Source organism: Mustela erminea, chromosome 2 (assembly GCF_009829155.1).
Source record: "Mustela erminea isolate mMusErm1 chromosome 2, mMusErm1.Pri, whole genome shotgun sequence".
Lineage (NCBI taxonomy): Eukaryota > Metazoa > Chordata > Mammalia > Carnivora > Mustelidae > Mustela > Mustela erminea.
In genome coordinates this window covers 153,551,228-153,566,795 of record NC_045615.1, presented here as the reverse complement: position 1 = coordinate 153,566,795, position 15,568 = coordinate 153,551,228, and the positions used below count along the sequence as shown (strand labels likewise).

The 15,568-nt window shown below is 34.6% G+C and overlaps 1 protein-coding gene across 5 annotated transcripts in view; it reads left to right on the top strand.

Moving 5' to 3' along the window:
* Positions 1-14,942, top strand: part of UGT2A2 (UDP glucuronosyltransferase family 2 member A2) — a 64,095-nt gene extending 49,153 nt beyond the window's left edge. For 3 of the 5 annotated variants that reach the window (XM_032334478.1, XM_032334477.1, XM_032334476.1), the window contains exons 2-6: positions 703-851; positions 3,659-3,790; positions 6,492-6,579; positions 7,877-8,096; positions 13,340-14,942. In XM_032334478.1, the coding sequence (XP_032190369.1) occupies positions 703-851; positions 3,659-3,790; positions 6,492-6,579; positions 7,877-8,096; positions 13,340-13,619 (869 nt within the window). In that variant the 3' untranslated portion in view covers positions 13,620-14,942. The remainder of the gene's footprint in view (positions 1-702; positions 852-3,658; positions 3,791-6,491; positions 6,580-7,876; positions 8,097-13,339) is intronic. The other 2 variants (XM_032334475.1, XM_032334479.1) reach the window with 1 other exon arrangement.
* The last annotated feature ends 626 nt before the right edge of the window (positions 14,943-15,568 follow it).

The window sequence follows — 15,568 nt, the reverse complement described above, 5'->3', positions numbered from 1 at the left end:
TTTGGTATGAATTATTCAGGGAATTTCAGCTAAGAAACTAGTGGCAAAACAATTGTGGTGGAAAGTGATGGGACTTGATTCAGGAAGATGAAGCAAACAAATGCTGGTGGGGTTCTTAAACATTATGAGTGAACCAGAGACTATAACAAGTCAGAAGGTGGAGGTACATTCCTAATTAGAAGTTAGAAACCATTGAGAGGGAATTTGATGTTGATATAGTGGGGCTAACCTATTATCTGCCATTTAATTGGAGAGAAACAATGAGTATTAAGTTCATCAGTAAATGGAGTTCTGGTTAAAATTTTATTGAATTTGTTCTTGTCAAACTACACTTGCACATTACTTTCCCTACCCAAAAATCCTCTCAACCTTCCTCTTTGTCACCTTTCATCCTTCTTCTCTTATTTCCTTTTTCTTCCCTCTCTCCTTCCTTCCCTCTATTCTTCCCTCTCTCTCTTCCTTTTTTCTCTTCTTTTTTTTACTTCCCTCCCTCCCTCCCTCTCTTCCTTTCTTCCTTTGTTCTCTTTCTTTTCCCCTCCTTAACATGTTAATTTTCCCTTCCTTTTAATAGCTAGATGTGATAAATAATCTAGAAGACTTAGATTTATTTTTTTCTTATAGCTTGTCAGTAAATTAGTGTAAATTGTATCCCAAAAAGCATATACTAATAATCTCCACACAATTTTTTTTCATTTTCTACAGGAAGACCCACTACATTATGTGAGATTATGGGAAAAGCAGAAATTTGGCTAATCAGGACGTACTGGGATTTTGAATTTCCTCGCCCATACTTGCCTAATTTTGAGTTTGTAGGAGGGCTGCATTGTAAACCTGCCAAACCATTACCTAAGGTAGGTCTATTATGTGGAGGATTTATTTTGTACCTTATGATATAATGTTGATTTTTATTTAAAGTGTACTGCCTCAGTAACAGAGAAATGCTCTTTATTACTCCAACTCTACAAATCATAGGGGTCTCTTATGACTGATATTACCTTTTTTGGACTTCACTTTGGTATTTTGGCTAAAGGAAGAAGTGATTCAAGGGAAATTTAAAATATTAGTGTGTCTACAGTTTGGGTACTGGACTGAAGCAACAGGAAGCCAAAGTCTTGGAAATTACTTAGGAGATTTCTATAGCTTTCTAACAAGCATGATGGAGTTATGAATTGGGACAGTTACTATTATTGCTTAAGTGATAAAGATGCTTTCATGAGAACTCTCACATAGATTCTAGAGTTTCATCAGTAAGAAGTAAGTGTTGACAGAAGACGTGAAATCAGGTAGCACTTCTTGGATAATAGTAATTGTTACCAAGATAAAAATTAATTTAAGGAAAAACTTTTTTTGAGATGAAAATGATGAATTCAGTATTGGATCTATTCACTTTAAGGAGCCCAAGAAATTTTCAGGTGAATATTTCTAGTAATCATTTGGGTAATAGAAGGTCTAGGTTTTAGCAAAGAGCATTAGAAACAGATTAGGAGTCATAAAAATAAAGAAGTCATAGGACTTAATGACCTGAACACTGAATTCTTTCTTTAAGATCATGATGTCTGGTTTTTCTGAAATGAAAATGGTACCACATTCCAAAGTCACCGACAAATAAATATGGACAGCCAAAAATATTGGAAGAGGCCATATTGATAAGTAAAAGAAAATAGATAAACATGGCAAAAAATACTGTAATATTGTATTTAAATATCTTTATCATTAACTACTGTTATCAAGGGATTGGGGAAGTGGACACTCGTTTGCTTGGGTTGTAAGTAAGTGAACATAACCTCTGTAGAAGACTGTAGGTTAAATAGTGTTCTCAGGATAGTTTTTGATTTCTATTTAGGGTAAGATGTATATTTAAGTTTAAATTTTATTTTATGATTCTGAATATGCTTTTCTTACCAGTGAAGTTATAGCTGCAGGTCAGCTCTACTGAGTGTTATTACAGCAAAAAATAAACCAACATCTAAACAAAGGTATAGAAAGAGGGCATATTCTTTGGTTCAGTGGATAATACCCATGCCACACTATTATATTCATCTTCCCATCTTCACTTTTCATCTACACAATTTCACAAAACAATTCAAACATGTTTTACAAGGGGGGGGGACTTATTCCATTCCAAACCCAGTTACTAATACAAACATTTGGGCAATATGAACATCAATCACAGCTTATACCTCTGATGAAAAAATTATGCCAGTCACTGCACTCACAGAAAATAAAGCAATGAAAGACAGCCAAAACAAGGATCCAACTTCTAGATGTGTAAGTTTTCATATACGTGTGTGTATGTGTGTGTGTGTGTGTGTGTGTTTATTCAACCACTCTCTTACAAAGAGGAATCAAAATGGTAAAATACCAGTTCCTGGGACTTCAAAGATAGTTTCCTAATGTTATCTAAACTAAAAGAGCAGTCAGCTTTTATTTATGACATCATCCTTCTCCTTTTATTAGCCTTAAATTGAGAAATACATTGATTAAATAAATAAATATAATTAAGAAATGCAATAAATATATTGAGAAATATTGCAGGGAAGCCACAAATAATTGCACAGGAAATGCATGACACATATCTAGAAGTTGACATTCACATAAATTAGAATGCAAAAGACCTCAGACCAGACTTTGCAATGCGCAACTTGCACAACTATAAGTGGAGACCCAAAGGATTTTATTTGTAGAGAAGTTTCAAATTAAGGTATGTCAGCTACTTGTGGGAAGGTAGAGAAGCACTGTTTCATAAATGTTATCATGATTTGAAAAATAGAAGTTTACTTTTTTTTCCAAAAATATATATTTTTAATTTTTTATAAACATAAAATATATTTTTATCCCCAGGGGTACAGGTCTGTGAATCTCCAGGTTTACACACTTCACAGCACTCACCATAACACATACCCTCCCCAATGTCCATAAACCCACCCCCCTTCTCCCAACCCCCCTCCCCCCAGCAACCCTCAGTTTGTTTTGTGAGATTAAGAGTCACTTATGGTTTGTCTCCCTCCCAATCCCATCTTGTTTCATTTATTCTTCTCCTACCCCCTTAACCCCCCATGTTGTATCTCCACTTCCTCATATCAGGGAGATCATATGATAGAAGTTTACTTTTAACATGTATTACTATATATCTCAATTCTTTAAAAAAAATCATTTTTAGCCCCATTAATCAGGAAAGAATAAACACGAGAAAAATATCCTGAATGCCTAACAGGGAGTTATATTAATTTATTCATAATTTATTGGCTACAAACTGACATGATACACATTTTAAAAGTCTAGTTAGGACCCTTTTTTGGGCTTTTTTACAAGGAATATTTTTGAGTTTGCAAACATCTCTGCTGGTTCATAAAATTAAGCCTTGAGGGTAAGATTTCCATGAACCATGAGAAGAGCTGTCTCTTATTGCTTATTCACTTTGTTTAATGGTTTGGCTCTATGCCTTTATTTGTGATCACTTATTATATATTTAAGCCACAGTTTTCCAGAAACATATTTCCTCTTGAAGATACTAGATTGTTCTCTGTGGCAGAAGACAGAACCAGTCTAACATTTCTGACACTTCTCTTGACTCTGCTATTTAGAAGAGTAGGTGAACTTCCCCCAGCCCCCACTGTGATCCTACATGTTTGTGATAAAGAGAATTTTATCGTTGTAGGAAATGGAAGAATTTGTCCAAAGTTCAGGTGAAGATGGTATTGTGGTGTTTTCTCTGGGATCAATGGTCAAAAACCTCACAGATGATAAAGCCAATCTCATTGCCTCAGCCCTTGCCCAGATTCCACAGAAGGTCAGTACAACTTTGGGTCCTGGTGAATAGCTGCTTTGTCAGTTGGAGTGAAAATATGACTAACAGTACTTTTTCTAGATCAGAACTGAAGCACTGAGCATAACTGGTACCACCTTCAAATAAAAATTCCTTAAAACATTAAAATGGTGTATTGAGGCACATGTAATCATTTGCTTAGTAAGCCTTTGCATTATTATGGAAATACATCTTCTTATACGATCATTTATTTTCAGTGAAATAGAGATGAAAATGTTAAGATGCTGATAACTTTTTACTATTTGAAATCTTATGACCTGCATTGAGTACTCCCCCAAATTCTCAAGTGTGTTAGCTCCAAGGTCCAGGAAAAGAGAGATGTTATACACAGAGTAGATAGGAATTATGTTCAAGGGTATATTTTCTATTTTTAAGTTTTATTGACAATATATCAAGATCTAGTTGATTTAGAAGTAGCAGCCTAGACTTTCTAAATTAGAATTTCTACAGTTAAAAACAGTTAAAAATCCCAATATTATTATCAAATAATATATATTTTCTGATTTATGATGTTCAATTTAATTTTGCTGTCATTATAGTTCAAGATTTCTACTCTTTATATACACTTATTTATGGAATACCCTAGAACTTTTCATGTTGGTATATTAGTTCAAATATATAAAACTTCATAAAGATGAGCATACTAATTAGGTCTGTTAAACCTTTGAGTTTTTATTTCTAAACTTTTTTTTTAAAAAGTTTGCCACCTGAGAATATGGAGAAAAGGGAACTCTCTTGCACTGTTGGGAATGCAAACTGGTGCAACCCCTGTGGAAAAGAGTACAGAGATTCCTCAAAAAGTTAAAAACAGAACTACTCTATGATTCAGTAATTGTGCTACTGGGTATTTACCCAAAGGATGCAAAAATACTAATGGAAAAGGAAACATGCACCCCAATGTTTATAGCAGCTTTACTATAGTCAAATTATGGAAGCATTATATTTATCCATGGACAGATGAATGGATAAAGAAGATACGGTATTATATAAGTGATGAACCACTAAATTCTACTGAAACCAATATTACACTACACTATATGTTATCTAACAAAAATGTAAATAAAAATTTGAAAAAAAATGTGGTAAACATACACAATAGAATATTTTTTCAACCATAAAAAAGAATGAAATCTTGCCATTTGCCAAGACATGAATGGAGCTAAAGAGTATAATCCTAAGAAAGTAAGCCAAAGAAAGACAGATTCCATATGATTTCACTCATACGTAGAATTTAAGAAACAAAACAAATGAGCACGAGGGAAAAAGAAAAAAAAAAACAAGAAACAGACTCAATTATAGAGAACAAAATGATGGTTATTAGAGGTGAGGTGGGTGGGGGGGATGGGTTAAACAGGTGATGGGGATTAAGGAAGGAGTGCATTGTCATGATGATCAGTGGGTGAGGTATGGAATTGTTGAATAAAATAAACACTTAAAAATAAGTTTGCCGGGGCGCCTGGGTGGCTCAGTGGGTTAAGCCGCTGCCTTCAGCTCAGGTCATGGTCTCAGGGTCCAGGATCGAGTCCCACATCAGACTCTCTGCTCGGCAGGGAGCCTGCTTCCCTCTCTCTTTCTCTCTGCTTGCCTCTCCATCTACTTGTGATTTCTCTCTGTCAAATAAATAAATAAAATATTAAAAAAAAATGTTTGCCATCTATTAATATTTAATCTGAACTTAGTCTTACAGAGCTCCCCCCACCTGCAAAAAGTATATAACAAAAGGCTAACATCCTAACATGATACTTCATTAAAAAAAAAAAAAAATGAAATAAAGCAAATTTATTTCCTCCCTCGAAAACTATAGAAAGTGTTAGAGAAAGAAAGAGGAAGGAAGGAAAGGAGGAAGGAGAGGGAGGTAGAGGGAAGGAGAGAGGAAAGAAGGAAAGAAGGAAAGACAATCATTCAACAACCAGACAACAAAAATTTGAAACTAATTATAGTTTTGGAAAGCATTATAATTGAAACATGAAAGTTAGGATTGCCTTATAACATTAGTAAATTCACACAGTAGTCATGTTCATTTATATATTTATTTATTTTTTAAATAATGGGGAAGGAAACATGTATTTATGGAGATTAGCCATTACTAGACATTGAGCTGGGTTTTCTGGGCGCGTTAATCCCATCCGTGTTTTTTTTTTTTTTTATTTGACAGATAGAGATCGCAAGTAGGCAGAAAGGCAGGCAGAGAGATTGAAGAAGGGAAGCAGGTTCCCTGCTGAGCAGAGAGCCCGACTTGGGGCTCGATCCCAGGATCCTGGGATCATGACCTGAGCCGAAGACAGAGCCTTTAACCCACTGAGCCACCCAGGTGCCCCAATAGTCATGTTTATTTTAATGCTTTTTTAAACCCCCATGCTCTGATTGATAAAACTAGTCTTTCTATTTTATATGCCTTCATTTATAATCTCATACCTCAGAACTTTTAAGTGGTAAATATAAAAATGATAAAACTATACATAATGGACTATTAGTTCAAGACCTTTTTGACAGGGTTGATATAAACAGACCTACTATATCTCCATGTTTGCAAACTAACCCTTATTTCCATTTCTTTCACTATCACATAAAGTAGTAGTGGGCCACATGGTTTATAAACTCTACAGCATTAAGATGACCTCACTGTGTGTTTTTACTTGCAAAATTAAAGCACTCTCTTTGACAGGTTTTATGGAGATACAAAGGAAAGAAACCAGCCACATTAGGAGACAACACTCGTCTCTATGATTGGATACCCCAAAATGATCTTCTTGGTAAGACTGAGGGAAAGAAAACTGTACTTTTGGATAATGGACAAGTAAAGCAACTGTTCAATAGCAAATAATTCAATAAATACTTAATAGCTTAAAATGTCACATTTTAGGTTAAAATTAAAAACACAAAAAACAACAAATGTTGTAGAGGATATGAAAAAAAAGAACTCTTGCATTGTTGGTGGGAATGAAAACTGGTACAACCACTGTGGAAAACAGTATGGAGTTTATTCAAAAAGTAAAAAAAAAAAAAAGAAAAAAAAATAGAACTATCCCATGATCCAGTAATCACACTGCTGGGTATTTATCTAAAGAATACAAAAACACTAATTCGAAGGTATATAGGCATCCCTATGTAATAGCAGCATTATTTGCAGTAGCCAAGATATGGAAACAGCTCATGTCCATTGACCAATGAATGAATAAAGAAGTGATGTAGATAGATAGACAATAGATTAGATAGATGGATAGATAAATAGATAATAGATATTTTAATCTATTGATTGATCTGTATATGTAAATAATATTATTCAGCCATCAAAATTTTGCATATGCAAGAGAATGTATGAAGCTTAGAAGAGTATAATGGTAAGAGAAATAAGTCAGAAAGATAAATACTCATGATTTCACTAATATGAAGAATTTAAGGAATAACAACAACAAAAGAAAGAGCAAAGGAAAAATAAAAGAGAGAGAAAAATAAATCAGGAAACAGACTCAACGTTAGAGAAGAAAATGATGGTCATCAGAGGGGATGTGGTGGGCAGATGGATAAAATGGACAATGGGGATTAAGAAGTGCACTGTGATGAGCACTGGGTGATGTATGGAAGTGTTGAATCATTATAGTGTACGCCTAAAACTAATATAACACTTTATGTTAACTATACTGGAATTTAAAATAAAATTTAAAAAAATAAATAAAGCTAGAAAAAAATAAAATATCAGATTTTACTTGCAGTTTTAAAGCAGAAATAATTTGAGAATTGATAGTTAATTTTATAGACTCAATGCTTTCTTTGATTCACAAAAGAGCATTTCAGTTAAGACTCTCATTACTCTTCAAGTTTCAGTCTCAGTTCAGATATTTTCTCCTCAGTAAAGTCCTTCCAGACAAGGCAGAGGAAGCTAATTCCTTCCTACTTTTCTGGGGTCATAGTTTTCTGAGATAGCAAGAGCCCATGTGCTCTCAGAAAAAAAATGCTTTCTTTGTTGAGTTAATCTATAATTTTCCCTTATCTCTCTCTAAAATTCTGTTACTTTATTATAATGAAATCCTCACTCAATTCCTAAACTAGGTCATCCCAAAACAAAAGCTTTTATCACTCACGGTGGAACCAATGGGATCTATGAAGCTATTTACCATGGGATTCCTATGGTGGGAGTTCCTATGTTTGCTGATCAACCTGATAACATCGCTCACATGAAGGCCAAAGGAGCGGCTGTGGAGGTGGACATAAACACAATGACCAGTGAAGATCTGCTCAATGCCTTGAGAACAGTCATTAATGAACCTTCGTAAGTACTACTGTTTTTAAAGGCTTTCCATTGATTATGCTACCCATCATACTTGGAAGTGTTCAATGTCTTATGATTTTGTTACCAGATTTAATTTCAAGCAACTATAACATGACCAATATAAAAACCACTTTATTATTTCATTTTCCAAACATTGAAGTAATTTGCTAAAATTGGGGAAAAAATACTATTACTTCAAATATTTTATCAACCCTTTTTTTCCCAAAATCAATCATTTTAATGATCACATAAATTCTTAGACATTTTTTGAACAATCTACTTGTTCATATAGACACAAATATCTATACCTATTTAAATATTATAACCATTCAGTAAGTACAAAATTGGAAGTGATAATTCACTTTGATAATGATAATTCATTTATCATTCAAAAATGGCCATCATTAACATTGGCTATATATCACTCATCACTATATGCATATACACAGGGAGGAGAGATACTGAGTAGGTAATAACTTTATAAATGCTGGTTATTACTATGTATGAATTCTTAAACAAAATTTTGAATTTTGTCTTAGTTAAAGATTAATTGAAATGAATCTATAAACTATATTTAACTTTAGGTACATATCATTATATCTTAATTTTTTTCTCTGAAAAGTCTCATCAAGATTAATAATTAATACATGAATCTAGTTTTAAGTTTTCATTTTTATGCATTTTTGATTTTAGCAACAGTTGAACTGCCATAGAAATAATCTCATTTCCAAAAAATAGAAGTAATCTCATCTCTAATATGTACTACTTAAGATTTTAGTTTGTCAATATTTAGCTGCTTATTTTCCTCAAATTTAGCCTTTTTGCTTTATCTTAAAGGAATCAACATTTGCCATTAATTCTGAGATTCTTTATTCTAAAATATTTTAGAATCATTCTTAACTGAATATATTATATGAAATTTCCTTTCAATAAAGACTCATGGATATCACATTTTCTGAGATCAAGCTTAACAATATTTTCTGATTGCCTTAATATAAGAATAATATCTCGGGGCACCTGGGTGGCTCAGTCATTAAGCGTCTGCCTTCAGCTCAGGACCAAGCCCTGTGTCGGGCTCCCTGCTCCATGAGCCTGGTTCTCCCCGTCTCCCTCTGCCTACTGCTCTTCCTGCTTTTGTTCCTCTCTCTCTGTCAAATAAATAAATAAAATCTTTAAAAAATGAAAAGGAAGATATCTCACCTCTCTGAATATAAGATATTTAGCTCTCTCTTTTCTTCAGAATTGTGTAAATATGACTCATGGTCTTCTGGCTTTAAATCCTTCTATAGGAATTTGAAGCCTGTCTGATCATCAATTTATGTTTGTTTTATTTTTCAGTCTGGAAAAAATAATTTTTTTTAAAGTGTAGAAACCTAATAATGATGTATATTGATAAGCTATTTTCTATATTTCCCCTGGGTTATAGTATGTTTTTTCAATACTGTTAATTTGGAATAAAAATTATTTTTCTTCTCGGAAATATTTTTTTGTTATTTATCAAAATGTTTGTTGGTTCCACTTTTTATGTCTATTTCAGAGACACCAAATTTCAGCATTCTATATGTTAAAATATTTTGATTCTTGTTCTCTATCATTTTCTTTTTTTTTTTTTTTTAAGATTTTATTTATTTATTTGACAGACAGAGATCACAAGTAGGCAGAGAGGCAGGCAGAGAGAGAGGAGGAAGCAGGCTCCCTGCAGAGCAGAGAGCCCCGATGCAGGGCTCGATCCCAGGACCCTGAGATCATGACCTGAGCAGAAGGCAGAGGTTTTAACCCACTGAGCCACCCAGGCACCCCTCTCTATCATTTTCTAAGTGTCCTAATCATTTTCTACTTTTCTTAATTCACTGGGATTTCCTCAATCCATTAATTAGTAAATTTATTCTTTGACATTAGAAAATTACAGTTTCTAATTTCATTATTAATCCTTTAGGAGGTATTTTTGCCAATTTATTTCAACAGCTCACCTATACCCTTTATCATCAGTTTTTGTTTTATAACCTAATTTTTAAATCTTTTATTCATAACCCCTGCATTCTTTTTTTTAAAGATTTTATTTATTTATTTGACAGGCAGAGATCACAAGTAGGCAGAAAGGCTGGCAGAGAGAGAGGAGGAAGCAGAATCCCTGCTGAGCAGAGAGCCCTATGGGCAGCTGGATCCTAGGATTTGGGGCTGGATCCCAGGACCCTGGGATCATGACCTGAGCAGAAGGCAGAGGCTTTAACCTACTGAGCCACCCAGGCACCCCAAACCCCTGCATTGTTATTTTACTTCAACTCTCCTCTTTTTTGAACTATGTATTATGCTTAATTACATTCTAAGCCAATCATTTTTATGGTTCTTTCCTAATATCATATGTTATCAAGGCATATTTCATCTAGATTTCCCAGTATTTACTCCGAATGTGTATAAGTGCCTTATATTTAAATTTGTTTCCACGTTATCTCAGACTCAATTATTTTCATTGAGAGGCAAAACTCAAAGGATAGTTCAAACATCCCATTTGAGGGGCGCCTGGGTAGCTCAGTGGGTTGATCCTATGCCTTCGGCTCGAGTCATGATCTCAGGGTCCAGGCCCCCCGCATCGGGCTCTCTGCTCGGCAGGGGGCCTGCTTCCTCCTCTCTGCCTCCTCTCTGCCTATGTCTCTGCCTACTTGTGATCTCTGTCTGTCAAAAAAACAAAAAACAAAAAACAAAAAAAAAACCACATCCCATTTGTATGGCTGAAATTTAGGAGGTAGATAAGAAGGTCAACTCAAATGCAATTTTGTGTAGCTTTTTTTGGTGGAACTAATCTATCTAAAACCATCTATTCTAAGCCCTACTTGCAGAGTATTTTAGACAAAAGGGTCAATGTATTGCTCCCCAAAAGGGAATCTTTGCCTTGATTCTAAACTAAAAATTCAGTGTTAGTAGTCTTTTGCTCCCTCTCACACACATTCTAATCAAGTGACTTTTATTAAGATGAATGTTTAAGGGGTGCCTGTGTGGCTCAGTGGGTTAAAGCCTCTTCCTTCAGCTCAGGTCATGATCCTAGGGCTCTGGGATCAAGCCCTGCAGTAGGCTCTCTGCTCAGCAGGGAGCCTGCTTCCCTTCCTCTCTGCCTGCCTCTCTGCCTACTTGTGATCTCTCTGTCAAATAAATAAATATATTTTTAAAAAATGAATGTTTAAGTCATAATTTTCAAAACATTATAGATACCATTATTTCAGGAGCTGGAACTAGTGTTAAGAGCTTCAGTTAGGCTGACTATGATTTTCTGTTTCTCGTAAATGATGATCTTGATAGCTAATGCCTTAGACTATTATTGGGTTGTTACTGCTGATAATTTGGTTCATTTTACTAAATAAGAGTAAGTTCTGTAATTTTACAGAACTCTACCTTATTTCATAGAATGCCATTAAATTTTATTGTTGATTTAGAAACTATTAATGCAAAAGACAGAACCATAAAGACTCTCAGGATTTTCCAAGAAAATACCTAAAATTATTTATTTTAAAATATCTTGGGACGCCTGGGTGGCTCAGTTGGTTAAGCGGCTGCCTTCAGCTCAGGTCATGATCCTAGCGTCCTGGGATGGAGTCCCATATCGGGCTCCTTTCTCAGCAGGGAGCCTGCTTCTCTCTCTGCCTCTGACTGCCACTCTGTCTGCCTGTGCTCGCTCTCTCTCTCTCCCTCTCTCTCTGACAAATGAATAAATAAAATCTTAAAAAAAAAAATCTTAACATTAACTGTAAAACTAATTCTAACTGAGAAATCATCTGGGAACAATAGAGTTTAGTATAGAGTCTATATATGGATGTATTTGTGTTCCATTTATTACTCCTTAATGGAATTCAGGAACATAAAAGATTACACTTAAAAACATAAACCATAATAATTTTAATTACCTATAATATTTTAAGATAAAAGACATATAACATTAGTGTACGATAAAATGTTAAATAGTCATTTTAAATACGAGCATAGACCTTTCTTGTCTTTATAGGAAAGCATACTTTATTTTTATTTGTTTATTTATTTATTTATTTATTTATTTTTTAAAGTAAAAGTTTATCTAGCTAATATATATGTATTTCAGATTTTAAATCTCTAACTATAAAAGGAGAAAAACTTGAACAAAAATATGATTTGGAAAGACAGGCTTTTACTGCCACTGTAGTTTGCCTGGAATGTTTTAGGGTGAATCAGGTGAAATTACTGTTTTAACCCTACCTATATTTCAATCCATTTAAAAGAGTATGACTATTCTTCCTCACTGCATGCATAAAAGAACAAAAGTAAATTATTCCCTCCTACTGGATCTAGCATACCATGTTCACTGGTGAATGGTGATCACACTTCTTCTCCAGTCCCCAAAATGGCTAACTCACACCAGGACATCTCTTCACAAATCACGTACATTCCATCATCTTCATGTCCCCAGGCTGGAAGGCTTATTTATAACAAAACCCCTTAAAAGGAAATACACTAAATCTGGCTCATTTACTAGGAAATGTCAAGTGAAGATAAAACCTGCCTTTCAAAACATACCATAACCATTATTGTTTGAGAGATTAGAGTTAACTCCATACAACCATTACTACTTTGATGCCTCATTGATTGGGGACTCTAATTCTAGTAAAATATTTCTATTCATCTTAAAAATTCAAAGTTCCATATCCTTGCCATTTCCAAAATTACCCTAGTATCTTTACCAATCTTGATATTACCAATATAGACACTGTCCTTTGCATTACAAAGACACAATGTGTGCAATGGGGGAATTATCACAGTGCCAAGATATTAGACCCTGCAGAAATGGTTTATTAATGTCAATTATCAGCTTCTTGTATGTCATCATGAAGTAACCAGAGCTTAAAAACCATTTTAATGGAACTTCCTATGGATATTTCTGCACAATATTGGATTATTCAGCTTTGATTTGGGAATGATCCTGGAAACTACACACAATATCAAAAGTTCTCCTTGGAAAAATTATGCCATACATGTGCAACACACCTGTTTCATGTTCTATGTCTGCATTTCACCACATTCAGTTAAGAATGTATTTCTTCTACATCCTCCTTTCACAATCCTTAAGATGCTATGCAACCAACAAATTTCACATCTCAGCAAGAGTGTATTTTTTCTCAATTATTACCTATGGTCTTTGGCTTACATAACATATAACATGTATCAGGGATTACCCATAATGAAAACAAAAACTCTCTAATTTCTCTATTTTTGCCTACCAGTTATAAAGAGAATGCAACAAGGTTATCCAGGATTCACCACGATCAACCTGTAAAGCCCTTGGATCGAGCAGTCTTCTGGATAGAGTTCGTCATGCGTCACAAAGGAGCCAAGCACCTGCGGCCGGCGGCTCACAACCTCACCTGGTTCCAGTACCACTCTCTGGATGTGATTGGGTTCCTGCTGGCTTGTGTGGCAGCTGCTATCTTCTTGGTCACAAAATGTTGTTTGTTTTTTTATCAAAAATTTGGTAAAACAGGAAAGAAGAAAAAGAGGGAATAGATCTTTCTAAGTGTGGCAAAGGCCTTGATGGGCAATCCTGTTCATTCTAGCCACAGTGACCTTAATGAAAACAGATTATCTCCATCCCATTTTCAAAATACCCATTCCTCTACCTTAGCCTAGAGATAAAGCCTAGAATTCAGCACGATCATCAACTAGTGAACATGTCCCAGTGTTCCTTTGTCTTTTCCCAAATGCCTATACCCTCTTGTTTTTCTGACACAGGGACACTAATGATTTCATGAATCTTCTATTTCATTATGCTTAACCTTAAGAATATGCTGACTAACAATATGCTGAATCCTGAGGAGTGCACGAAATGTTAGTTGTGATGGATGTAGGGAATATAGAAGAATAAAATTCACAACTTCCCCAAGAATATACAAAGCAAGGAACCACCATAGAAGGTTAGTATGCTATAAAAAGAGTGATTATTTCTTTTTTTCATAGAAAACAAGCCCTTCTGCTTGTCCAGAGTTATTGGGGTTAGAGCCTAAATTGATAACTGTTATAGTACATCAAAGTCGGGAAGGTCTACAAATTCCATTCAATACATAGATAATTATGGCCTGTGTACCTGCCTGCAATCAGCTAACACTCTTGTGTGCCTTTTAATGCAGGGGTCTGGGGACTGCTCTCAAACAAAAGAGATTAATTGAGTTATTATTTTTTCTCAGGGACAGAGAATGTCAGCAATATCTTAAAGGTGATCAGATCATTTATAGAGGAAATAATTAAGAAATATAGAAAAAATTACATGAAACTTTTAATTAACACTGATAACATTAAAGTGAAATGTCAATTTATTATATTGAAAAATCACTAATGTCCATAAACTATAATCACTCTTTATAATCAAAGATTTAGTTTTCTAACAAAAACAAATATTTACTTGGAATGTAAGATCATTGTATTATTTTTCAGTCTGTGTTATTTACAAATTTAAATTTATCAATTAATTATTATGCCAAGGATGTAAGATATTAGCAGATTTGCTTGACTAATGACATGCTTTAGTAAATATTTATCATGGAAAACACTAATTAAAATTCATATTTGAATCAGCTCTGCATTAATTTAACAAATGAAAGCTGTGCTTACTTTACCCCTTATAAACTTAATGACATATTCTAATAAAAGTTTTAATTTCAGTATTTCTTGTGTAATTGAGGTGATAAATGACATCCATTAGCTTACTGAAAATTTTGAAATTCATATTCATGTCAGTATGGCATATTGAAAATTACTTTCAATTTAAAAATAACTGCCTGACATATAGGAATATGTATTTGTTTTTGAATATGTACATTACCAAAAATGCAAATAAATTCTTAAATTTTTTTGTGAAGGTTAAAATGTATTTGTTAAACATTAACATTTTTAAAAGGTGATTCATGGGGACGCCTGGGTGGCTCAGTTGGTTGAGCAGCTGCCTTCGGCTCAGGTCATGATCCCAGTGTCCTGGGATCGAGTCCCACATCAGGCTCCTTGCTCCGCAGGGAGCCTGCTTCTCCCTCTGACTCTGCCTGCCACTCTGCCTGTGCTCGCTCTTGCTCTCTCTCTCTCTCTGACAAATAAATAAATAAAATCTTAAAAAAAAAAAAGGTGATTCATGTTGATGTGTTTTGACTTTTACGATTTGATTATGTCCTTAGAAGAGTTGTTTATCTTTGCTTTATCCTAGTATATTTTCTTTTTTTTTTTTTAAGATTTTATTTATTTATTTGACTGACAGAGATCACAAGTAGACAGAGAGGCAGACAGAGAGAGAGAGAGGAGGAAGCAGGCTCCCCTCTAAGCAGAGAGCCTGATGCGGGCCTCGATCCCAGGACCCTGGGCTCATGACCAGAGCCGAAGGCAGAGGCTTTAACCCACTGAGCCACCAGTGTGCCCCCCTGGTATATTTTCTACTGGAACACAGCAAATGGCTTAAGATACAGTGAGAGGTG